General features: G+C 47.3%; 1 protein-coding gene across 1 annotated transcript in view; it reads right to left on the reverse strand.

The window, feature by feature from the left end:
* DIPK1A (divergent protein kinase domain 1A) overlaps positions 1 to 27484 on the reverse strand; it is a 186694-nt gene that overhangs the window by 57012 nt on the left and 102198 nt on the right. The window contains 1 exon segment of the mRNA XM_056523143.1: positions 22282 to 22416. Within this exon segment, the coding sequence (XP_056379118.1) occupies positions 22282 to 22416 (135 nt within the window).

Consider the following 27484-nt stretch of genomic DNA (forward strand, 5'->3'; position numbering starts at 1 on the left):
ACTGCCCATCACCTGCCCAATACCATCCCTACAGTGATCATGGTTGAGACAGCATCATGTCTGTAGGAAACCAGATACTGCCCATCACCATCCCTACAGTGATCATGGTGGGGGCAGCATCATGTCTGGGGGAAACCAGGTACTGCCCATCACCTGCCCAATACCATCCCTACAGTGATTATGGTGGGGGCAGCATCATGTCTGGGGGAAACCAGGCACTGCCCATCACCTGCCCAATACCATCACTACAGTGATCATGGTGGGGGCAGCATCATGTCTGGGGGAAACCAGGCACTGCCCATCACCTGCCCAATACCATCCATACAGTGATCATGGTGGGGGCAGCATCATATCTGGGGGAAACAAGGCACTGCCCATCACCTGCCCAATACCATCCCTACAGTGATCATGGTGGGGGCAGCATCATGTCTGGAGGAAACCAGGCACTGCCCATCACCTGCCCAATACCATCCCTACAGTGATCATGGTGGGGGCAGCATCATGTCTGGAGGAAACCAGGCACTGCCATCACCTGCCCAATACCATCCCTACAGAGATCATGGTGGGGGCAGCTTCATGTCTGGGGGAAACCAGGCACTGCCCATCACTTGCCCAATACCATCCCTACAGTGATCATGGTGGGGGCAGCATCATGTCTGGGGGAAACCAGGCACTGCCCATCACCTGCCCAATACCATCCCTACAGTGATCATGGTGGAGACAGCATCATGTCTGTAGGAAACCAGGCACTGCCCATCACCTGCCCAATACCATCCCTACAGTGATCATGGTGGGGCAGCATCATGTCTGGGGGAAACCAGGTACTGCCCATCACCTGCCCAATACCATCCCTACAGTGATCATGGTGGAGACAGCATCATGTCTGTAGGAAACCAGGCACTGCCCATCATCTGCCCAATACCATCCCTACAGAGATCATGGTGGGGGCAGCATCATGTCTGGGGGAAACCAGGCACTGCCCATCACCTGCCCAATACCATCCCTACAGTGATCATGGTGGAGACAGCATCATGTCTGGGGGAAACCAGGCACTGCCCATCATCTGCCCAATACCATCCCTACAGTGATCATGGTGGGGGCAGCATCATGTCTGGAGGAAACCAGGTACTGCCCATCACCTGCCCAATACCATCCCTACAGTGATCATGGTGGGGGCAGCATCATGTCTGGGGGAGACCAGGTACTGCCCATCACCTGCCCAATACCATCCCTACAGTGATCATGGTGGGGGCAGCATCATGTATGGAGGAAACCAAGCACTGCCCATCACCTGCCCAATACCATCCCTACAGTGATCATGGTGGGGCAGCATCATGTCTGGGGGAAACCAGGCACTGCCCATCACCTGCCCAATACCATCTCTACACTGATCATGGTGGGAGCTGTCGCGATGCCGGCTGGCAGGAGGTGGATCCTCTGTGCCAGAGAGGGATTGGCGTGGACCGTGCTAGTGGACCGGTTCTAAGTCACTACTGGTTTTCACCAGAGCCCGCCGCAAAGCGGGATGGTCTTGCTGCGGCGGTAGTGACCAGGTCGTATCCACTAGCAACGGCTCAACCTCTCTGACTGCTGAAGATAGGCGCGGTACAAGGGAGTAGACAGAAGCAAGGTCGGACGTAGCAGAAGGTCGGGGCAGGCAGCAAGGATCGTAGTCAGGGGCAACGGCAGGAGGTCTGGAACACAGGCTAGGAACAAACAAGGGAACGCTTTCACTGGCACAATGGCAACAAGATCCGGCGAGGGAGTGCAGGGGAAGTGAGGTATACATAGGGAGTGCACAGGTGAACACACTGATTAGAACCACTGCGCCAATCAGCGGCGCAGTGGCCCTTTAAATCGCAGAGACCCGGCGCGCGCGCGCCCTAGGGGGCGGGGCCGCGCGCGCCGGGACAGGACCGACGGAGAGCGAGTCAGGTACGGGAGCCGGGGTGCGCATCGCGAGCGGGCGCCATCCGCATCGCGAATCGCATCCCGGCTGGAGGCGGTATCGCAGCGCACCCGGTCAGTGGATCTGACCGGGGCGCTGCGGGAGCGAGAGTGTAGCGAGCGCTCCGGGGAGGAGCGGGAACCCGGAGCGCTCGGCGTAACAGTACCCCCCCCTTGGGTCTCCCCCTCTTCTTGGAGCCTGAGAACCTGAGGACCAGATTTTTATCTAGGATATTGTCCTCAGGTTCCCAGGATCTCTCTTCAGGACCACAGCCCTCCCAGTCAACCAAAAAGAAGGTTTTTCCTCTGACCTTTTTGGAGGCCAGTATCTCCTTTACAGGAAAGACGTCTGAAGAACCGGAGACAGGAGTGGGAGAGATAAGTTTAGGAGAGAAACGGTTGATGATGAGTGGTTTAAGAAGAGAAACGTGAAAGGCATTAGGAATACGAAGAGAAGGAGGGAGAAGAAGTTTATAAGAGACAGGATTAATCTGGCACAAAATTTTGAAAGGACCAAGATAGCGTGGTCCCAATTTGTAGCTGGGAACACGGAAGCGGACATATTTAGCGGAGAGCCATACCTTGTCTCCGGGAGAAAAAATGGGGGGAGCTCTTCTTTTCTTATCAGCAAACTTCTTCATGCGTGATGAAGCCTGTAAGAGAGAATTTTGGGTCTCTTTCCATATGGTGGAAAGATCACGAGATATTTCATCCACAGCGGGTACACCAGAGGGCAAGGGAGTAGGGAGGGGGGGAAGAGGGTGACGGCCGTACACCACGAAAAATGGGGATTTGGAAGAAGATTCAGAAACTCTGAAGTTATACGAGAATTCGGCCCATGGTAGAAGATCTGCCCAGTCATCCTGGCGGGAGGAAACAAAATGCCGTAAATAATCACCCAGGACCTGGTTAATTCTTTCTACTTGCCCATTGGATTGAGGATGATAAGCAGAAGAAAAGTTTAATTTAATCTTGAGTTGTTTACAGAGAGCCCTCCAGAATTTAGACACGAATTGGACGCCTCTATCCGAGACGATCTGCGTGGGCAACCCGTGAAGACGAAAAATGTGTACAAAAAATTGTTTTGCCAACTGAGGCGCAGAAGGAAGACCAGGAAGAGGGATGAAATGTGCCATCTTGGAGAATCGATCAACGACCACCCAAACAACAGTGTTGCCACGGGATGAGGGTAAGTCTGTAATAAAGTCCATACCAATCAGAGACCAAGGCTGTTCGGGAACAGGCAGAGGATGAAGAAGACCAGCGGGCTTCTGGCGAGGAGTCTTATCCCGGGCACAGACAGTGCAGGCTCGCACAAAATCCACAACATTCGTCTCCAGAGTCGGCCACCAATAGAAACGAGAGATGAGTTGCACGGATTTCTTGATGCCCGCATGACCTGCGAGATGGGAGGAGTGACCCCATTTGAGGATTCCGAGGCGTTGGCGTGGGGAGACGAAGGTCTTCCCTGGAGGAGTTTGCCTGATGGAGGCTGGAGAAGTGGAGATCAGGCAGTCAGGAGGAATGATGTGTTGCGGAGAGAGCTCTACTTCCGAGGCATCCGAGGAACGAGAGAGAGCATCGGCCCTAATGTTCTTATCGGCAGGCCGAAAGTGAATTTCAAAATTAAATCGGGCAAAGAACAGAGACCACCTGGCCTGGCGAGGATTCAGCCGTTGGGCAGACTGGAGATAGGAGAGGTTCTTGTGATCGGTGTAAATAATAACTGGAAATCTTGATCCCTCCAGCAGATGCCTCCATTCCTCAAGTGCTAATTTAATGGCTAGTAGCTCTCGATCCCCGATGGAGTAGTTCCTCTCCGCCGGAGAGAAGGTCTTAGAAAAAAAACCACAAGTAACAGCATGCCCGGAAGAATTTTTTTGTAGAAGGACCGCTCCAGCTCCTACTGAGGAGGCATCAACCTCCAATAGGAAGGGTTTAGATGGGTCAGGTCTGGAGAGCACAGGAGCTGAAGAAAAGGCAGACTTGAGCTGTTTAAAGGCGTCTTCCGCTTGAGGAGGCCATGACTTAGGATTGGCATTCTTTTTGGTTAAAGCCACGATAGGAGCCACAATGGTGGAAAAATGTGGAATAAATTGTCTGTAATAATTGGCGAACCCCAAAAAACGTTGGATAGCACGGAGTCCGGAGGGGCGTGGCCAATCTAAGACGGCAGAGAGTTTGTCTGGATCCATTTGTAGTCCCTGGCCAGAGACCAAGTATCCTAGGAAAGGAAGAGATTGACATTCAAACAGACATTTCTCCATTTTGGCATAAAGTTGATTGTCACGAAGTCTCTGAAGAACCATGCGGACATGCTGGCGGTGTTCTTCTAGGTTGGCAGAAAAAATCAGGATATCGTCCAGATACACAACAACACAGGAATATAAGAGATCACGAAAAATTTCATTAACAAAGTCTTGGAAGACGGCAGGGGCGTTGCACAGGCCAAAGGGCATGACCAGATACTCAAAGTGTCCATCTCTAGTGTTAAATGCCGTTTTCCATTCATCCCCCTCTCTGATGCGGATGAGATTATAAGCACCTCTTAAGTCCAGTTTGGTAAAGATGTGGGCACCTTGGAGGCGATCAAAGAGTTCAGAGATGAGAGGTAGAGGGTAGCGGTTCTTTACCGTGATTTTATTAAGACCGCGGTAGTCAATGCAAGGACGTAGGGAGCCATCTTTTTTGGACACAAAGAAAAATCCGGCTCCGGCAGGAGAGGAGGATTTGCGGATAAAGCCCTTTTTTAAATTTTCCTGGATGTACTCAGACATAGCAAGAGTCTCTGGGGCAGAGAGAGGATAAATTCTGCCCCGGGGTGGAGTAGTGCCCGGGAGGAGGTCAATAGGACAGTCATAAGGCCTGTGAGGAGGTAGAGTCTCAGCTTGTTTTTTGCAAAAAACATCCGCAAAGTCCATATAGGCCTTAGGGAGACCAGATACAGGGGGAACCACAGGGTCACGGCAAGGAGTACTGGTAACCGGTTTAAGGCAGTCCTTGAAACAAGAGGGACCCCAACTCTTGATCTCCCCTGTGGACCAATCCAGGGTTGGGGAATGGTGTTGAAGCCAGGGTAGTCCAAGGAGAATTTCGGAAGTGCAATTGGAGAGGACCAAAAACTCAATTTTTTCGTGGTGAGGTCCGATGCACATTAGGAGGGGTTCCGTGCGGTAACGCACGGCACAGTCCAATCTTTCATTGTTAACGCAATTGATGTAGAGAGGTCTGGCGAGACTGGTCACTGGGATGTTGAACCTGTTGATGAGAGAGGCCAAAATAAAGTTTCCTGCAGATCCGGAGTCCAAGAAGGCCTTAGTGGAGAAGGAGAAGGTAGAGGCAGATATGCACAGGCACAGTAAGACGTGGAGAAGCAGAGTTGACATCAAGGACTGTTTCACCTTTGTGCGGAGTCAGCGTACGTCTTTCCAGGCGGGGAGGACGGATAGGACAATCCTTCAGGAAGTGTTCGGTACCGGCACAGTACAGGCAGAGATTCTCCATGCGGCGTCGTGTCCTCTCTTGAGGTGTCAGGCGAGACCGGTCAACTTGCATAGCCTCCACGGCGGAAGGCACAGGAACGGATTGCAGAGGACCAGAGGAGAGAGGAGCCGGGGAGAAAAAACGCCTCGTGCGAACAAAGTCCATATCCTGGCGGAGCTCCTGACGCCTTTCGGAAAAACGCATGTCAATGCGAGTGGCTAGATGAATGAGTTCATGTAGGTTAGCAGGAATTTCTCGTGCGGCCAGAACATCTTTAATGTTGCTGGATAGGCCTTTTTTAAAGGTCGCGCAGAGGGCCTCATTATTCCAGGAAAGTTCTGAAGCAAGAGTACGGAATTGCACGGCGTACTCGCCAACGGAAGAATTACCCTGGACCAGGTTCAGCAGGGCAGTCTCAGCAGAAGAGGCTCGGGCAGGTTCCTCAAAGACACTTCGAATTTCCGAGAAGAAGGAGTGTACAGAGGCAGTGACGGGGTCATTGCGGTCCCAGAGCGGTGTGGCCCATGACAGAGCTTTTCCAGACAGAAGGCTGACTACGAAAGCCACCTTAGACCTTTCAGTAGGAAACTGGCCCGACATCATCTCCAAGTGCAGGGAACATTGTGAAAGAAAGCCACGGCAAAACTTAGAGTCCCCATCAAATTTATCCGGCAAGGATAGTCGTAGGCCTGAGGCGGCCACTCGCTGCGGAGGAGGTGCAGGAGCTGGCGGAGGAGATGATTGCTGAAGCTGTGGTAGTAGCTGCTGTAGCATCACGGTCAGTTGAGACAGCTGGTGGCCTTGTTGCGCTATCTGTTGTGACTGCTGGGCGACCACCGTGGTGAGGTCGGCGACAACTGGCAGAGGAACTTCAGCGGGATCCATGGCCGGATCTACTGTCGCGATGCCGGCTGGCAGGAGGTGGATCCTCTGTGCCAGAGAGGGATTGGCGTGGACCGTGCTAGTGGACCGGTTCTAAGTCACTACTGGTTTTCACCAGAGCCCGCCGCAAAGCGGGATGGTCTTGCTGCGGCGGTAGTGACCAGGTCGTATCCACTAGCAACGGCTCAACCTCTCTGACTGCTGAAGATAGGCGCGGTACAAGGGAGTAGACAGAAGCAAGGTCGGACGTAGCAGAAGGTCGGGGAAGGCAGCAAGGATCGTAGTCAGGGGCAACGGCAGGAGGTCTGGAACACAGGCTAGGAACAAACAAGGGAACGCTTTCACTGGCACAATGGCAACAAGATCCGGCGACGGAGTGCAGGGGAAGTGAGGTATACATAGGGAGTGCACAGGTGAACACACTGATTAGAACCACTGCGCCAATCAGCGGCGCAGTGGCCCTTTAAATCGCAGAGACCCGGCGCGCGCGCGCCCTAGGGAGCGGGGCCGCGCGCGCCGGGACAGGACCGACGGAGAGCGAGTCAGGTACGGGAGCCGGGGTGCGCATCGCGAGCGGGCGCCACCCGCATCGCGAATCGCATCCCGGCTGGAGGCGGTATCGCAGCGCACCCGGTCAGTGGATCTGACCGGGGCGCTGCGGGAGCGAGAGTGTAGCGAGCGCTCCGGGGAGGAGCGGGAACCCGGAGCGCTCGGCGTAACAGGAGCAGCATCATGTCTGGAGGAAACCAGGTACTGCCCATCACCTGCCCAATACCATCCCTACAGTGATCATGGTGGGGGCAGCATCATGTCTGGGGGAAACCAGGTACTGCCCATCACCTGCCCAATACCATCCCTACAGTGATCATGGTGGGGGCAGCATCATGTGTGGGGGAAACCAGGCACTGCCCATCACCTGCCCAATACCATCCCTACAGTGATCATGGTGGGTGCAGCATCATGTCTGGGGGAAACCAGGCACTGCCCATCACCTGCCCAATACCATCCCTACAGTGATCATGGTGGGGGCAGCATCATGTCTGGAGGAAACCAGGCACTGCCCATCACCTGCCCAATACCATCCCTACAGTGATCATGGTGGGGGCAGCATCATGTCTGGGGGAAACCAGGCACTGCCCATCACCTGCCCAATACCATCCCTACAGTGATCATGGTGGGGGCAGCATCATGTCTGGGGGAAACCAGGCACTGCCCATCACCTGCCCAATACCATCCCTACAGTGATCAAGGTGGGGGCAACATCATGTCTGGAGGAAACCAGGTACTGCCCATCACCTGCCCAATACCATCCCTACAGTGATCATGGTGGGGGCAGCATCATGTCTGGGGGAAACCAGGCACTGCCCATCACCTGCCCAATACCATCCCTACAGTGATCATGGTGGGGGCAGCATCATGTCTGGGGGAAACCAGGCACTGCCCATCACCTGCCCAATACCATCCCTACAGTGATCATGGTGGAGACAGCATCATGTCTGTAGGAAACCAGGCACTGCCCATCACCTGCCCAATACCATCCCTACAGTGATCATGGTGGGGCAGCATCATGTCTGGGGGAAACCAGGTACTGCCCATCACCTGCCCAATACCATCCCTACAGTGATCATGGTGGAGACAGCATCATGTCTGTAGGAAACCAGGCACTGCCCATCATCTGCCCAATACCATCCCTACAGAGATCATGGTGGGGGCAGCATCATGTCTGGGGGAAACCAGGCACTGCCCATCACCTGCCCAATACCATCCCTACAGTGATCATGGTGGAGACAGCATCATGTCTGGGGGAAACCAGGCACTGCCCATCATCTGCCCAATACCATCCCTACAGTGATCATGGTGGGGGCAGCATCATGTCTGGGGGAAACCAGGCACTGCCCATCACCTGCCCAATACCATCCCTACAGTGATCATGGTGGGGGCAGCATCATGTCTGGGGGAAACCAGGCACTGCCCATCACCTGCCCAATACCATCCCTACAGTGATCATGGTGGGGGCAGCATCATGTCTGGAGGAAACCAGGCACTGCCCATCACCTGCCCAATACCATCCCTACAGTGATCATGGTGGGGGCAGCATCATGTCTGGAGGAAACCAGGCACTGCCCATCACCTGCCCAATACCATCCCTACAGTGATCATGGTGGGGGCAGCATCATGTCTGGGGGAAACCAGGCACTGCCCATCACCTGCCCAATACCATCCCTACAGTGATCGTGGTGGGGGCAGCATCATGTCTGGGGGAAACCAGGCACTGCCCATCACCTGCCCAATACCATCCCTACAGTGATCAAGGTGGGGGCAACATCATGTCTGGAGGAAACCAGGTACTGCCCATCACCTGCCCAATACCATCCCTACAGTGATCATGGTGGGGGCAGCATCATGTCTGGGGGAAACCAGGCACTGCCCATCACCTGCCCAATACCATCCCTACAGTGATCATGGTGGGGGCAGCATCATGTCTGGGGGAAACCAGGCACTGCCCATCACCTGCCCAATACCATCCCTACAGTGATCATGGTGGAGACAGCATCATGTCTGTAGGAAACCAGGCACTGCCCATCACCTGCCCAATACCATCCCTACAGTGATCATGGTGGGGCAGCATCATGTCTGGGGGAAACCAGGTACTGCCCATCACCTGCCCAATACCATTCCTACAGTGATCATGGTGGAGACAGCATCATGTCTGTAGGAAACCAGGCACTGCCCATCATCTGCCCAATACCATCCCTACAGAGATCATGGTGGGGGCAGCATCATGTCTGGGGGAAACCAGGCACTGCCCATCACCTGCCCAATACCATCCCTACAGTGATCATGGTGGAGACAGTATCATGTCTGGGGGAAACCAGGCACTGCCCATCATCTGCCCAATACCATCCCTACAGTGATCATGGTGGGGGCAGCATCATGTCTGGAGGAAACCAGGTACTGCCCATCACCTGCCCAATACCATCCCTACAGTGATCATGGTGGGGGCAGCATCATGTCTGGGGGAAACCAGGTACTGCCCATCACCTGCCCAATACCATCCCTACAGTGATCATGGTGGGGGCAGCATCATGTATGGAGGAAACCAAGCACTGCCCATCACCTGCCCAATACCATCCCTACAGTGATCATGGTGGGGCAGCATCATGTCTGGGGGAAACCAGGCACTGCCCATCATCTGCCCAATACCATCTCTACACTGATCATGGTGGGAGCAGCATCATGTCTGGAGGAAACCAGGTACTGCCCATCACCTGCCCAATACCATCCCTGCAGTGATCATGGTGGGGGCAGCATCATGTCTGGGGGAAACCAGGTACTGCCCATCACCTGCCCAATACCATCCCTACAGTGATCAAGGTGGGGGCAACATCATGTCTGGAGGAAACCAGGTACTGCCAATCACCTGCCCAATACCATCCCTACAGTGATCATGGTGGGGGCAGCATCATGTCTGGGGGAAACCAGGCACTGCCCATCACCTGCCCAATACCATCCCTACAGTGATCATGGTGGAGACAGCATCATGTCTGTAGGAAACCAGGCACTGCCCATCACCTGCCCAATACCATCCCTACAGTGATCATGGTGGGGCAGCATCATGTCTGGGGGAAACCAGGTACTGCCCATCACCTGCCCAATACCATCCCTACAGTAATCATGGTGGAGACAGCATCATGTCTGTAGGAAACCAGGCACTGCCCATCATCTGCCCAATACCATCCCTACAGAGATCATGGTGGGGGCAGCATCATGTCTGGGGGAAACCAGGCACTGCCCATCACCTGCCCAATACCATCCCTACAGTGATCATGGTGGAGACAGCATCATGTCTGGGGGAAACCAGGCACTGTCCATCATCTGCCCAATACCATCCCTACAGTGATCATGGTGGGGGCAGCATCATGTCTGGAGGAAACCAGGCACTGCCCATCACCTGCCCAATACCATCCCTACAGTGATCATGGTGGGGGCAGCATCATGTCTGGAGGAAACCAGGTACTGCCCATCACCTGCCCAATACCATCCCTACAGTGATCATGGTGGGGGCAGCATCATGTCTGGAGGAAACCTGGCACTGCCCATCACCTGCCCAATACCATCCCTACAGTGATCATGGTGGGAGCAGCATCATGTCTGGAGGAAACCAGTCACTGCCCATCACCTGCCCAATACCATCCCTACAGTGATCATGGTGGGGGCAGCATCATGTCTACAGGAAAATCCCTAAACCCAGATATTCCTCATACATACATCTTGCTCTTCTCCTGCAGCTGCTTTTCTTCTACTTCAGCCGAACGCTCATTATTTTAAAGAGAAGAATTCTGTTGTTTTTCTTGTAATTAACAAAAAAAAATCTAATTTCATTTGTCAATGTTTCGGATGTTTTGCAATTTAAATCCATTGTTTCGTACGCACGTCAGACGTGGTAAGACAATCCGAAGCAGATTAGAATCTGTGTGAATGGGTCATACTTCACTGGTGGAATGAAGGAAGGAGAACTTCTGTGCCACAATATTCAGTGATATATCACAAAGAATGCTCCTTCTTCTGCACCACTGCAGCTAAACTGTGATGGCCGACCGTTCTGACGCCATTCGGACCTGGCTCGTAGCGTGAGACGATAAGGATTACCAATCCCTGATCATTGAACTGCTGATCAAGGACATCACATGCAACCAACTCAATGTGGCAACATGGATATTGGCAGCCATTGGGATGTAGCATCTACGGCAGTGTTACCAAACCAGGGTGCCTCCAGCTGTTGCAAAACTACAACTCCCAGCATGCCAACGGGCTGTGATATACATTGTCAGCTGTGAGACCTTATATAGACAGGGCTGTGTCTGAGCTCTACAGGCAGTTATTTCCCCCTCATGGATTGGTATTTTCCTCTGATATACATTGTCAGCTGTGAGACCTTATATAGACAGGGCTGTGTCTGAGCTCTACAGGCAGTTCTTTCCCCCTCATGGCTTGTTGTTTGCTCTGATATACATTGTCAGCTGTGAGACCTTTTACAGACAGGACTGTGTCTGAGCTCTACCGGCAGTTCTTCCCACCTCATGACTTGGTGTTTGCTCTGATATACATTGTCAGCTGTGAGACCTTATATAGACAGGGCTGTGGCTGAGCTCTACATGCAGATCTTTCCTCCTCATGGCTTGGTGTTTGCTCTAATATACATTGTCAGCTTTAAGACCATATATAGACAGGGCTGTGGCTGAGCTCTACATGCAGATCTTTCCTCCTCATGGCTTCGTGTTTGCTCTGATATACATTGTCAGCTGTGAGAACTTACTTAGACAGGGCTGTGTCTGAGCTCTACAGGCAGTTCTTTTGCCTCATGGCTTGGTGTTTGCTCTGATATACATTGTCAGCTGTGAGAACTTACATAGACAGGGCTGTGTCTGAGCTCTACAGGCAGTTCTTTCCCCCTCATGGCTTGGTGTTTGCTCTAATATACATTGTCAGCTGTGAGACCTTATACAGACAGGGCTGTGTCTGATCTCTACAGGCAGTTCTTTCCCCCTCATGGCTTGATGTTTGCTCTGATATACATTGTCAGCTGTGAGACCTTATACAGACAGGGCTGTGTCTGAGCTCTACAGGCAGTTCTTTCTTCCTCATGGCCTGGTGTTTGCTCTGATATACATTGTCAGCTGTGAGACCTTATATAGACAGGGCTGTGTCTGAGCTCTACAGGCAGTTCTTTCCTCCTCATATCTTGGTGTTTGCTCTGATATACATTGTCAGCTGTGAGATCTTATATAGATAGGGCTGTGTCTGAGCTCTACAGGCAGTTCTTTCCACCTCATGGTTTGGTGTTTGCTCTGATATACATTGTCAGCTGTGAGACCTTATATAGACAGGGCTGTGTCTGAGCTCTACAGGCAGTTCTTTCCACCTCATGGCTTGGTGTTTGCTCTGATATACATTGTCAGCTGTGAGACCTTATATAGACAGGGCTGTGTCTGAGCTCTACAGGCAGTTATTTCCCCCTCATAGCTCAATATTTGCTCTGATATACATTATATAGACAGGGCTGTGTCTTGTCCAATCAGATGAATTTACCTCAGGTGACTCCAATCATGGAGGAAAAACATCTCATATGATGAAGAGAAATGGGAGGAGCCAGAACTAAAGGTCATGTGCCATAGTAAAGGGTATGAATACTTCTGTTCATACAAAACTTTAGTTTTTCCTTTTTTTTTATATTTGCTAAAATTTTCTAAAACACTTTGCTCATCATAAAAGATATCGAGGGAGATTCATCAAAATCTGTGCTCAGGAAAAGTTCCCCAGTTGCCCATAGCAGCCAATCAGATTGCTTCTTTCATTTTTTAAAAGGCCTCTGAAAAATAAAAGAAGCGATCTGATTGGTTGCTATGGGCAACTGGGGAACTTTTCCTGAGCACAGGTCTTGATAAATCTCCCTTATTGACTGCAGATGGGTCAATTAAAGGGTCTGAAGACTTTGCGAATGTACAATGGCCCCACTACCGAGCAGAGCCAGGAAACTCTATTTGGTTTTAACATTGGACCAACAACATGTGAGGCTGAAAATACAACCTTTGGGTTAAAGGGGTACTCCACTGGAAAAATACATGTTTTAAATCAACTGGAGCCAGAAAGTTAAACAGATCTGTAAATTACTTCTATTAAAAAATCTTTATCCTTCCAGTACTTATCAGCTGCTGTATGCTCCACAGGAAGTTGTGTATTTCTTTCCAGTCTGACCACAGTGCTCTCTGCTGACACCTCTGTCCATGTCAGGAACTGTCCAGAGGAGGAGCAAATCCCCATAGCAAACCTCTCCTGCTCCGGACAGTTCCTGACATGGACAGAGGTGTCAGCAGAGAGCACTGGGGTCAGACTGGAAAGAAATACACAACTTCCTGTGGAGCATACAGCAGCTGATAAGTACTGGAAGGATTAAGATTTTTTAATAGAAGCAATTTGCAAATCTTTTTAACTTTCTGGCACCAGTTGATTTAAAAAAAAAATGCTTTCCAGTGGAGTATCCCTTTAAGTTGAGACAGTAAAAATGTACCGTGATGAGAAGTCGGGTGTTTCCACTACTAGAGGAAATTTGTTAATACTAATTTAGTATATATGAATCATTAATTAAAGTGTACCTGTCATTTCAGGTAAGCGGCCCTGTGTGCACGTGAGGAGCAGCACGATTTCTGACCACTATATAACGTGTATATGGCATTTTCAGCAGATTTCTGCTCATCAGGTTTCATCTCTAATTTGCAGTTCTCACAGAGCTGGTGGGAGGACCTCCCTCCTCTCCCCTATAGACTTGTATTGCTTGTCTGGAGCTCCTCATCTATAGACTTGTATTGCTTGTCTGGAGCTTCTCCTCTATAGACTTGTATTGCTTGTCTGGAGCCCCTCATCTATAGACTTGTATTGCTTGTCTGGAGCTCCCTCATCTATAGACTTGTATTGCTTGTCTGGAGCTCCCTCATCTATAGACTTGTATTGCTTGTCTGGAGCTCCCTCCTCTATAGACTTGTATTGCTTGTCTGGAGCTCCTCATCTATAGGCTTGTATTGCTTGTCTGGAGTCCCTCATCTATAGACTTGTATTGCTTGTCTGGAGCTCCCTCATCTATAGACTTGTATTGCTTGTCTGGAGCTCCCTCCTCTATAGACTTGTATTGCTTGTCTGGAGCTCCCTCCTCTATAGACTTGTATTGCTTGTCTGGAGCTCCCTCATCTATAGACTTGTATTGCTTGTCTGGAGCTCCTCATCTATAGACTTGTATTGCTTGTCTGGAGCTCCTCATCTATAGACTTGTATTGCTTGTCTGGAGTCCCTCATCTATAGACTTGTATTGCTTGTCTGGAGCTCCCTCATCTATAGACTTGTATTGCTTGTCTGGAGCCCCTCATCTATAGACTTGTATTGCTTGTCTGGAGCTCCCTCATCTATAGACTTGTATTGCTTGTCTGGAGCTCCTCATCTATAGACTTGTATTGCTTGTCTGGAGCTCCCTCATCTATAGACTTGTATTGCTTGTCTGGAGCTCCCTCCCCTATAGACTTGTATTGCTTGTCTGGAGCTCCCTCCTCTATAGACTTGTATTGCTTATCTGGAGCCCCTCCGCTATAGACTTGTATTGCTTGTCTGGAGCTCCCTCCTCTATAGACTTGTATTGCTTGTCTGGAGCTCCCTCATCTATAGACTTGTATTGCTTGTCTGGAGCCCCTCATCTATAGACTTGTATTGCTTGTCTGGAGCTCCTTGTCTATAGACTTGTATTGCTTGTCTGGAGCTCCCTCATCTATAGACTTATATTGCTTGTCTGGAGCCCCTCATCTATAGACTTGTATTGCTTGTCTGGAGCTCCCTCCCCTATAGACTTGTATTGCTTATCTGGAGCCCCTCCGCTATAGACTTGTATTGCTTGTCTGGAGCTCCCTCCTCTATAGACTTGTATTGCTTGTCTGGAGCTCCTCATCTATAGACTTGTATTGCTTGTCTGGAGCTCCTTGTCTATAGACTTGTATTGCTTGTCTGGAGCTCCCTCATCTATAGACTTATATTGCTTGTCTGGAGCCCCTCATCTATAGACTTGTATTGCTTGTCTGGAGCCCCTCATCTATAGACTTGTATTGCTTGTCTGGAGCTCCCTCCCCTATAGACTTGTATTGCTTATCTGGAGCCCCTCCGCTATAGACTTGTATTGCTTGTCTGGAGCTCCCTCCTCTATAGACTTGTATTGCTTGTCTGGAGCTCCTCATCTATAGACTTGTATTGCTTGTCTGGAGCCCCTCATCTATAGACTTGTATTGCTTGTCTGGAGTCCCTCATCTATAGACTTTATTGCTTGTCTGGAGCTCCCTCCTTCCCCTCTATAGACTTGTATTGCTTGTCTGGAGCTCCCTCCTCTATAGACTTGTATTGCTTGTCTGGAGCTCCCTCATCTATAGACTTGTATTGCTTGTCCGGAGCTCCCTCGTCTATAGACTTGTATTGCTTGTCTGGAGCTCCCTCATCTATAGACTTGTATTGCTTGTCCGGAGCTCCCTCGTCTATAGACTTGTATTGCTTGTCTGGAGCTTCTCCTCTATAGACTTGTATTGCTTGTCTGGAGCCCCTCATCTATAGACTTGTATTGCTTGTCTGGAGCTCCCTCATCTATAGACTTGTATTGCTTGTCTGGAGCTCCCTCATCTATAGACTTGTATTGCTTGTCTGGAGCTCCCTCCTCTATAGACTTGTATTGCTTGTCTGGAGCTCCTCATCTATAGGCTTGTATTGCTTGTCTGGAGTCCCTCATCTATAGACTTGTATTGCTTGTCTGGAGCTCCCTCATCTATAGACTTGTATTGCTTGTCTGGAGCTCCCTCCTCTATAGACTTGTATTGCTTGTCTGGAGCTCCCTCCTCTATAGACTTGTATTGCTTGTCTGGAGCTCCCTCATCTATAGACTTGTATTGCTTGTCTGGAGCTCCTCATCTATAGACTTGTATTGCTTGTCTGGAGCTCCTCATCTATAGACTTGTATTGCTTGTCTGGAGTCCCTCATCTATAGACTTGTATTGCTTGTCTGGAGCTCCCTCATCTATAGACTTGTATTGCTTGTCTGGAGCCCCTCATCTATAGACTTGTATTGCTTGTCTGGAGCTCCTCATCTATAGGCTTGTATTGCTTGTCTGGAGCCCCTCATCTATAGACTTGTATTGCTTGTCTGGAGCTCCCTCATCTATAGACTTGTATTGCTTGTCTGGAGCTCCCTCCCCTATAGACTTGTATTGCTTGTCTGGAGCTCCCTCCTCTATAGACTTGTATTGCTTATCTGGAGCCCCTCCGCTATAGACTTGTATTGCTTGTCTGGAGCTCCCTCCTCTATAGACTTGTATTGCTTGTCTGGAGCTCCCTCATCTATAGACTTGTATTGCTTGTCTGGAGCCCCTCATCTATAGACTTGTATTGCTTGTCTGGAGCTCCTTGTCTATAGACTTGTATTGCTTGTCTGGAGCTCCCTCATCTATAGACTTATATTGCTTGTCTGGAGCCCCTCATCTATAGACTTGTATTGCTTGTCTGGAGCTCCCTCCCCTATAGACTTGTATTGCTTATCTGGAGCCCCTCCGCTATAGACTTGTATTGCTTGTCTGGAGCTCCCTCCTCTATAGACTTGTATTGCTTGTCTGGAGCTCCTCATCTATAGACTTGTATTGCTTGTCTGGAGCTCCTTGTCTATAGACTTGTATTGCTTGTCTGGAGCTCCCTCATCTATAGACTTATATTGCTTGTCTGGAGCCCCTCATCTATAGACTTGTATTGCTTGTCTGGAGCCCCTCATCTATAGACTTGTATTGCTTGTCTGGAGCTCCCTCCCCTATAGACTTGTATTGCTTATCTGGAGCCCCTCCGCTATAGACTTGTATTGCTTGTCTGGAGCTCCCTCCTCTATAGACTTGTATTGCTTGTCTGGAGCTCCTCATCTATAGACTTGTATTGCTTGTCTGGAGCCCCTCATCTATAGACTTGTATTGCTTGTCTGGAGTCCCTCATCTATAGACTTTATTGCTTGTCTGGAGCTCCCTCCTTCCCCTCTATAGACTTGTATTGCTTGTCTGGAGCTCCCTCCTCTATAGACTTGTATTGCTTGTCTGGAGCTCCCTCATCTATAGACTTGTATTGCTTGTCCGGAGCTCCCTCGTCTATAGACTTGTATTGCTTGTCTGGAGTCCCTCATCTATAGACTTTATTGCTTGTCTGGAGCCCCTCATCTATAGACTTGTATTGCTTGTCTGGAGTCCCTCATCTATAGACTTTATTGCTTGTCTGGAGCTCCCTCCTCTATAGACTTGTATTGCTTGTCTGGAGCCCCTCATCTATAGACTTGTATTGCTTGTCTGGAGCCCCTCATCTATAGACTTGTATTGCTTGTCTGGAGTCCCTCATCTATAGACTTTATTGCTTGTCTGGAGTTCCCTCCTCTATAGACTTGTATTGCTTGTCTGGAGTCCCTCATCTATAGACTTGTATTGCTTGTCTGGAGTCCCTCATCTATAGACTTGTATTGCTTGTCTGGAGCTCCTCATCTATAGGCTTGTATTGCTTGTCTGGAGTCCCTCATCTATAGACTTGTATTGCTTGTCTGGAGCTCCCTCATCTATAGACTTGTATTGCTTGTCTGGAGCTCCTCATCTATAGACTTGTATTGCTTGTCTGGAGCTCCCTCCTCTATAGACTTGTATTGCTTGTCTGGAGCTCCCTCATCTATAGACTTGTATTGCTTGTCTGGAGCTCCTCATCTATAGACTTGTATTGCTTGTCTGGAGCTCCCTCCTCTATAGACTTGTATTGCTTGTCTGGAGCTCCCTCCTCTATAGACTGTATTGTTTGTCTGGAGCTCCTCATCTATAGACTTGTATTGCTTGTCTGGAGCTCCTCATCTATAGACTTGTATTGCTTGTCTGGAGCTCCTCCTCTATAGACTTGTATTACTTGTCCGGAGCTCCCACCTCTATAGACTTGTATTGCTTGTCTGGAGCTCCCTCCTCCCCAATACAAAGACTTTAATGCTTGTCTGGAGCTCACTCCTTCCGCTCTATTGACTTGTATTGCTTCTCTGAAGCCCCCTCCTCCCCCTCATAAACTTGTATTGCTTGTCTGGAGCCCCCTCCTCCCCCTAATAAACTTGTATTGCTTGTCTGGAGCTCACTCCTCCTCCTCTATAGACTGTATGGCTTGTCTGGAGCTCCCTTCTCCCCCTCCATATACTTGTATTGCTTTGTCTGGAGCTCCCTTCTCCCCACCCCCCTCCATAGACTTGTATTGCTTGTCTGGAGCTCCCACCCACCCTCCATAGACTTGTATTACTTTTATGGAGCTCACTCCTCCCCCTCTATAGAACGTATTGCTTGTCTGGAGATCCCTTCTCCCCCCCCCTCCATAGACTTGTATTGCTTGTCTGGCGCGCGCTCTCCTTCCACCCTCCATAGACTTGTATTGCTTGTTTGGAGCTCTGTTCTCCCCTCCTCCATAGACTTGTATTGCTCGTCTGGCGCTCTCTTTCCTTCCACCCTCCATAGACTTGTATTACTTGTCTGGAGCTCACTCCTCCCCATCTATAGAATGTATTGCTTGTTTGGAGCTCCCTTCTCCCCCCACCTCCATAGACTTGTATTGCTTGTCTGGCGCGCTCTCACCTTCCACCCTCCATAGACTTGTTCTGCTCGTCTGGCGCTCTCTCTCCTTCCACCCTCCATAGACTTGTATTGCTTGTCTGGCGCGCTCTCTCCTTCCACCCTCCATAGACTTGTATTACTTGTCTGGAGCTCACTCCTCCCCATCTATAGAATGTATTGCTTGTTTGGAGCTCCCTCCTCCTCCCACCTCCATAGACTTGTATTGCTTGTCTGGAGATCACTCCTCCCCATCTATAGAATGTATTGCTTGTTTGGAGCTCCCTTCTCCTCCCACCTCCATAGACTTGTATTGCTTGTCTGGCGCGCTCTCACCTTCCACCCTCCATAGACTTGTTCTGCTCGTCTGGCGCTCTCTCTCCTTCCACCCTCCATAGACTTGTATTGCTTGTCTGGCGCGCTCTCACCTTCCACCCTCCATAGACTTGTATTGCTTGTCTGGCGCTCTCTCTTTTTCCACCCTCCATAGACTTGTATTGCTTGTCTGGCGCTCTCTCCTTCCACCCTCCATAGACTTGTATTGCTTGTCTGGCGCTCTCTCCTTCCACCCTCCATAGACTTGTATTACTTGGCTTGCAGACACAAAACAAAGCTAAGCTGATTTTTTAGAGAAGAAGACTTCAGCAGCAGCAGGAGGGGGTGGGTGGGGGTGATAACAGGAGAAAGAAGCCTTTTTCTCTGATAAGATACATTAAATGGTTTCTTATATTCACTTGCACTGCTGATCTATACAATGTTTGTTCAGATGACATGTGTCTATTTAATTATTTAAAACTGCAGAAATAGTGTGAAAAAGGAGTCTGGGGTTCTGCATACTGACGGCACAACCATGATATATATATATATACACGACACTGGACAATAAATTGCTGCTCAGTCCTGCAAAAACATTGGTGATTCAACCCTGAATATTCTCATTAACAATATTATTCCAGTTCGCTCCGTATTTCAGGGCGCCACATTTCTAAATACACTTTACCTTTTGTTAAGGTAGAAATGTAACCTTGGGAAGTCTTCACAGACAAACACAGTAATAGCCTAGTAAAATGTTATGTTAAGTTTATTGGAATGGCTCCTTTAGTGTTTCCCAACCAGGGAGCCTCCAGCTGTTGCCAAACTACAACTCCCAGCATGCCCGGACAGCTGAAGGCTTTAGACAAACACATAGTAGGCAATGTGTAAAAGTGTCAGGCTGTACAAAGAAAATATATACATACATATATATATATATATATATATATATATATATATATATATTATTTTATTTTTTTGGACTATTTAAGTACAGCACCTAAAAATTGGCCACAAAATAGTAACAAAAAAATAAACAAAAACAAAAAATCCCCATTGAAGCAAAAACACTGCAGAAAATACTAACCTATTTGTTGTTTTGTCAGGTAGGGAATCCCACCCTTCACCCTTTAAAGGGTAGCTCCCACCATCCTTTTTTTTTTTTCTTTCCCTGCCTATTGCCCATCTTTCCATGTAGGTAGGATATTCCCCCTATTAGGTAAAAGCCCCCAAGAAGTAGGAAGTTAACCCCCCCCCCCACCCTATTAACTAGAAGTCACAAGAAATGGGTAGGTAAGGAATCCCACCCTATTAAGTAGAAGCCCCCAGTAGACAGGTAGGGAATCCCCCTTAGTGGGTAAAAGCCCCCAGTAAGTAGGAAAATCCCCCTATTAGGTAGAAGCCACAAGAAATAGGTAGTTAGGGAATCCCACCCTATTAGGAAGAAGCCCCCAGTAGGTAGGAAATTCCCCATATTAGGTAGAAGCAACAAGAAATAGGTAGGTAGGGAATCCCATCCTATTAGGTACTCTTCTTGGAGCGTCCACCTCCCTCTGCGACCAATAATGGTCTGCTCAGCTGCTGTGGGCGGGAATTGTTGCCCCTGGATACTGCTGTTGGCTTCTGTGTACTGCTGCTGCTGTGGTTGGATGTTACGCTCATGTGGGGCTTCCGATATTGCTGTGGGCTGGCTGCCTGCTGTCCACGGGGTTCCAGATGCTGTGAACGCCAACGAGGAATTAGAAAATGGAGGATTCCTGCCCCCCTTTTGAAAGAATACCGGAACCGGAAGTAACGATACACTGCCGGGCTGACGCTCATCCGCCGGCATCACTGCGCACGCGTCGTTCCGGCCTCAGAGAAGGGAGAGCCGGCAGAGACCGCGGTACTCCACAGCCACCTCCTTAAGGCCGCAATGACCGAGGGAAAAACGGAGATGCAGGACCATCGGGACCCCACTGGACCCCCCCCCGCAGGACCCACAGGCCTACGGCTGCTCCCAAGAGGAGACTTCTGCCGGTCAGGGACCCTCAAAACCGGAGGACCTCCAACCCCTTGGAGAGGAATGGAGACAGCTCCCAGGCCTCCTACCGGAGGAGAGTCCCTATTTTTAGGTTCCCATGTTTCCTGTCCTGCGTTTCAATCACCCCCTTTTCCTATTTTTAAAATAAAATTATATAATAAAAAAAAAACATTGTATGCGGTAGAGCCGCGTGCGTAAATGTCTGAACTATTAAAATATAAGGTTAGCTAAACCGCAAGTGACCAAATTGTGAATTGTTGGTCACTTCATATACCATAAAAATATTAATAAAAAGTACATTAAAACTACAGACCACGGAGCAAAAAGTGATCCCCTATAAAGCCCCGTACGTGGAAAAATAAAAAAAGTCATAGGGGTCACAAGATGTCAATTTTAACCATACTAATTTTGGTGCATTTAGTTATTTTTTTAAAGTAGTAAAATAAATAAAACCTACATAAATTGGGTATCCTTGTAACTGCATGGACCTACAGAATAAAGATAAGGTGTCATTTTTGCCAAATAGTGCACTGCGTAGAAACGGAAGCCCTAAAAATTTGCAAAATGGCGTTTGTTTGTTCAAACGAAAGTGTCCTTAAGGTGAAAACGGGCCTTAAGGGGTTTCCAGTCAGTACAAGCAAATCCCCATAGCAAACCTCTCCTGCTCTGGACAGTTCCTGACATGGACAGAGGTGTCAGCAGAGAGCACTGTGGTCAGACAGAAAAGAACTACACCACTTCCTGTGGAGCATACTGCAGCTGATAAGTACTGGAAGGATTAAGATTTTTATATAGAAGTAATTTACAAATCTGTTTAACTTTATGGCACCAGTTGAATTAAAGGGGTACTCCGGTGGAAAACATTTTTTTTAATCAACTGGTGCCAGAAAGTTAAACAGATTTGTAAATTACTTCTATTAAAACAGCTTTATCCTTCCAGTACTTATTAGCAGCTGCATGCTTCAGAGGAAATTCTTAGCTTTTTTGTCTTGTCCACAGTGCTCTCTGCTGACACCTCTGGCCATGTCAGGAACTGTCCAGAGCAGCATAGGTTTGCTATGGGGATTTTCTCCTGCTCTGGACAGTTCCTGATACGGGCATCAGGTGTCAGCAGAGAGCACTGTGGTCAAGACAAAAAAGAAATTCAAAAAGTAAATAATTTCCTCTGTAGCATACAGCTGCTAAAAAGTACTGGAAGGATAAAGATGTTTAAATATAAGTAATTTACAAATCTGTTTAACTTTCTGGCACCAGTTCATTTAAAAAAAAAAGCTTTCCACCAGAGTACCCCTTTAAAAAAAAAAAGTGAGTAAGTGAACAGTTGAATGATCTGAAATGTCTTGCGCGCTTTTGGCGGCCTGTAGCTTGTTGGCGGATTGGTATGGAACACGGGAAACGCTGCCCCAGCCGATCCAGGCCTGATAATACAATTACAGTAGGATAAGTCATGGACACGGCACTTACTATGGTGGCTTTACACTCATGTCCCCTGCAGAGCTCCGTGTACGAGTTGTATCGGACGTATATCACCCAGCTGCCGATGAACACCGCCAGCCATGAGAAGAAGAGGTATTTAATCCGCATATATGACAGGCGAGCCTGGGAACACAAAGACATCCGCGTTACCAGAAACCACCATCCATCTCATCCTACAATAACATTCCACGGCCCCTGGGGCCCCGTAAAGGTCTAAACTCATGGGGGGAGAGGAGATTTATCAAAACCTGTCCAGAGAAGCCCATAGCAACCAATCAGATCGCTGCTTTCATTTTCAAAGAGGCCTGTGAAAAGTGAAAGAAGCGATGTGATTGGTTGCTATGGGCAACTCAGCAACTTTTCTTCTGAACAGGTTTTGATAAATCTTCCCCTATTGAGATTGTTCTCATTTTCAGCCCGAACGGGAAGAAATTCTCTACGTGGAAGATTCGGGAGACGTTTACGAGGTGAAAAGTGACAAAAAAACAAATGGCTGGAAAACACTGAAGACGTCCAATATGATTGTTCATCTGTCATGGAGGCAGCGGTGAGATCTGCAGAGAATTATTATAGAACATTATACGGGAAAAGGCGACAATCATATCGGATAGTATAGGTGGAGATGAATCTGATCACATGACTTTATTACTACAAGTTCTGATACCTTTTTTAAGGGGTACTCCACTGGCGAACATTTGGTTCCCAACACTGTGTGCACACTGCGGGGGTCGGTCACGCCTCCTCAGGTCGTCACGTCCCACCCCTCAATGCAAGTCTATGGGAGGGGGTGTGACAGCCGTCACGCCCCCTCCCATAGACTTGCATTGAGAGGCGTGGCCTGACGTCACGAAGGGGCATGGCCGACCGCAACAGCTCCCGCACACAGCGTTGGGAACTAAATGTTTCGAATGCTGGCCAGTGGAGTACCCCTTTAAAAAAGGTATCAGAACTTGTAGTAATAAAGTCATGTGATCAGATTCATCTCCACCTATACTATCCGATGTAATTGTCGCCTTTTCCCGTATATTTCCTGTATAATGTTCTATAATAATACTCTGCAGATCTCACCGCTGCCTCCATAACAGATGAACTATCATATTGGACGTCTCCAGTGTATTCCAGCCATTTTTTTTTGTTGTTGTCACTTTTCACCTTGTAAACGTCTGTGGTCAGACTGGAAAGAACTACACAACTTCCTTTGGAGCATATAGCAGCTGATAAGTACTGGAAGGGTTAAGATCAGACATCTTTCAAAGATTTCTTTGGCCGGAATACCCCTTTAACTAACTTCTGCTGATATCCATGTGTATATTCAGTCACTAAGGGGTTAATAATACCACAAAAAAAATGACGGTCTCTGCTCCCCCCCCCCCCCCAAGGGTACATTCACGTGTGAGAATGATGGGGGAGATTTATCAAAACCTGTCCAGAGGAAAAGTTGCCCATAAATCCCCCCCCCCCCCCCATTGTGTCAGAATAGCAACAGTTAAAGGGGTTATCCAGGATTAGAAAAACAGAGCTACTTTCTTCCAAAAACAGCGCCACCAAAATTGTCTCAAAACTTTTAGCCACAGCTGTTTATAAAAAGGAATAAAACCGGACATTATTGTGTATGAAGTGAATGGTAAATGACGTCCACCGCGCGGGACTCTACGGGACTGATAGTTACGTTACTTGTCAGGGGAAGATGGACGTGAAGCGGTGACTGCCGGTCAGGATCTTATAGGACTCAGGTTCTGGAACGTCTCGGAGGACAGAAGCAAAATGCATGAAATGTTTGGACATGTGAAGACGTGGAGTCAGTGACCTCCATACAAGATCCGCCAAGAAAACCGTCTCAGCTCCTGGATGAACTGCAGATGACGCAACCGAGAGGAAAAACTGAGGAACTAAAAAACAAAGCTGTAAATGTGAATGACGCGGCCGAACTAACCGCCAAAAATACGGAAAAAAAGTCCATCCATAAGGATTTCAAGGATGCGTCATTACACAGTATATAACCAAAAATCTGTGGATGATGTGATGATTATTAAAGACTAATAATAATAATAATAATAATGATAATAATAATAACAATAATAATGATAATAATAAAAAATAATAATAATAATAATGATAATAATAATGATAATAATAAAAAATAATAATAATGATAATAATAATGATAATAATAATGATAATAATAATAATGATAATAAAAATAATGATAATAAAAATAATGATAATAATAATAACAATAATAATGATTATTATTATCATTATTATTATTTTTTATTATTATCATTATTATTGTTATTATTATTATCATTATCATTATTATTATCATTATTATTATTTTTTATTATTATGATAATGATAATAATAATGATAATAATAAAAAAAATAATAATAATGATAATGATAATAATAATAATAATGATAATAATAATGATAATGATAATAATAAAAATAATAATAATGATAATGATAATAATAATAATAATAATGATAATAATAATAATGATAATGATAATAATAATGATAATAATAAAAACAATAATAATAATGATAATGATAATAATAATGATAATAATAATAATGATAATAATAATAATGATAATGATAATAATAATAATAATAATGATAATGATAATGATAATAATAAACACATAAATAATATTAATAACAAATAATATTAATAACAAAAAATAAATAATAACAAAATAATAATAATATAAAAAACTAAAAATAAATAATAATAACAAATAATAATATTAATTGAATAGTATTATAGTACTAACTATATATGTAACTATGTAACTATTAGTTTTCAACTTATAGATTTTTTAAGAACTTTGCAGAACTTCTATTTGCTGGTGAATATTTCCATTGTGAGGGGATTGGTCCCCAGCGTTTTACATATATTCCATACACTTTTGCAATTAGGCGATCATTCGATTCGGGATTTTTAGTTACCATTTGGCATCAGTATCTGTGACCCAAAACCAGAAATGAAATGTGCACATAGAAAAACCATATATATGCGCAGTGTGCATGGGACCTTATTCTCCACTGCACGTGCCAGTAAGGAGGATTGTGGGAAAGTGTGAGCTTTGTTGCCTGGTAACCGCAGGGTCACAGTTCAGAGAGGAATTCACACAACAATACTGTCACGTCGGTCAGAGTTTAGACTGCTGCGGAGGTGAGAGGAATAGTAGGGAAATGGCAAAAAAACATGCAACCTGTAGGTCACTCTTTCATGTTGCCATATACACCGTATGTACCCCTTAGGATCACCCCTCTAGTCCCGGATTGGACCCCTTTATACTTTCTTCAAGGTGCTGGACACATTCCTCCATATAGACATGATGACATCACACAGTTCCTCCATATAGACATGATGACATCACACAGTTCCTCCATATAGACATGATGACATCACACAGTTCCTCCATATGGACATGATGACATCACATAGTTCTCCATATGGACATGATGACATCACACAGTTCTTCCATATAGACATGATGACATCACACAGTTCCTCCATATGGACATGATGACATCACACAGTTCTCCATATGGACAGGATGACATCACACAGTTCCTCCATATAGACATGATGACATCACACAGTTCCTCCATAGAGACATGATGACATCACACAGTTCCTCCATATGGACATGATTACATCACACAGTTCCTCCATATGGACATGATGACATCACACAGTTCCTCCATATAGACATGATGACATCACACAGTTCCTCCATATAGACATGATGACATCACACAGTTCCCCCATATAGACATGATGACATCACACAGTTCCCCCATATAGACATGATGACATCACACAGTTCCTCCATATGGACAGGATGACATCACACAGTTCCTCCATACAGACATGATGAAATCACACAGTTCCTCCATATGGACATGATGACATCACACAGTTCCTCCATATGGACATGATGACACCACACAGTTCCTCCATATGGACATGATGACATCACATAGTTCTTCCATATAGACATGATGACATCACACAGTTCCTCCATATAGACATGATGACATCACACAGTTCCTCCATATGGACATGATGACATCACACAGTTCCTCCATATGGACATGATGACATCACACAGTTCTCCATATGGACATGATGACATCACACAGTTCTTCCATATGGACATGATGACATCACACAGTTCTCCATATGGACAGGATGACATCACACAGTTCCTCCATATGGACATGATGACATCACACAGTTCCTCCATATAGACATGATGACATCACACAGTTCTCCATATGGACAGGATGACATCACACAGTTCCTCCATACAGACATGATGACATCACACAGTTCCTCCATATGGACATGATGACATCACACAGTTCCTCCATATGGACAGGATGACATCACACAGTTCTCCATATGGACATGATGACATCACACAGTTCCTCCATATAGACATGATGACATCACACAGTTCCTCCATATGGACATGATGACATCACACAGTTCCTCCATATAGACATGATGACATCACACAGTTCCTCCATATAGACATGATGACATCACACAGTTCCTCCATATAGACATGATGACATCACACAGTTCCTCCATATAGACATGATGACATCACACAGTTCTTCCATATCTACAATCTTCTCCCTGACATCCCTGCACAGCTCTTTGGTCTCGGCCATGGTGGAGAGTACGGAATCTGACCAATTGACTATGAAGACTGGTGTCTTTTATACTAGTTAGGCTGGGTTCACACCACGTTTTCTTAAATACGGTTCCCGTCTACGGTTTGGAGGAGGGGGGCGGGGCTTAATCGCGGCGCCCGCACTCAGCCGTATTCGGGAACCGTATTTAATGCAAGTCTATGAGCCGACCGGAGTGAACCGCAGCCTCCGGTCGGCTTCGTTTTCGGCCGTATGCGGTTTCCCGACCGCAGGCAAAAACGTGGTCGACCAGACTTGCATTAAATACGGTTCCTGAATACGGCTGAGTGCGGGCGCCGCGATTAAGCCCCGCCCCCTCCTCCAAACCGTATACGGGAACCGTATTTAAGAAAACGTGGTGTGAACCCAGCCTAACTCTCCTTTTAAAAGAGCGCTCCTAATCTCAGCTCAATACTTGAATAAAAGACACCTGGGAGCCAGAAATCTTACTAATTGATAGGGGATCAAATACCTT

This window comes from Hyla sarda, chromosome 6 (genome assembly GCF_029499605.1).
Source record: "Hyla sarda isolate aHylSar1 chromosome 6, aHylSar1.hap1, whole genome shotgun sequence".
In the NCBI taxonomy this organism is placed as follows: Eukaryota; Metazoa; Chordata; class Amphibia; order Anura; family Hylidae; genus Hyla; species Hyla sarda.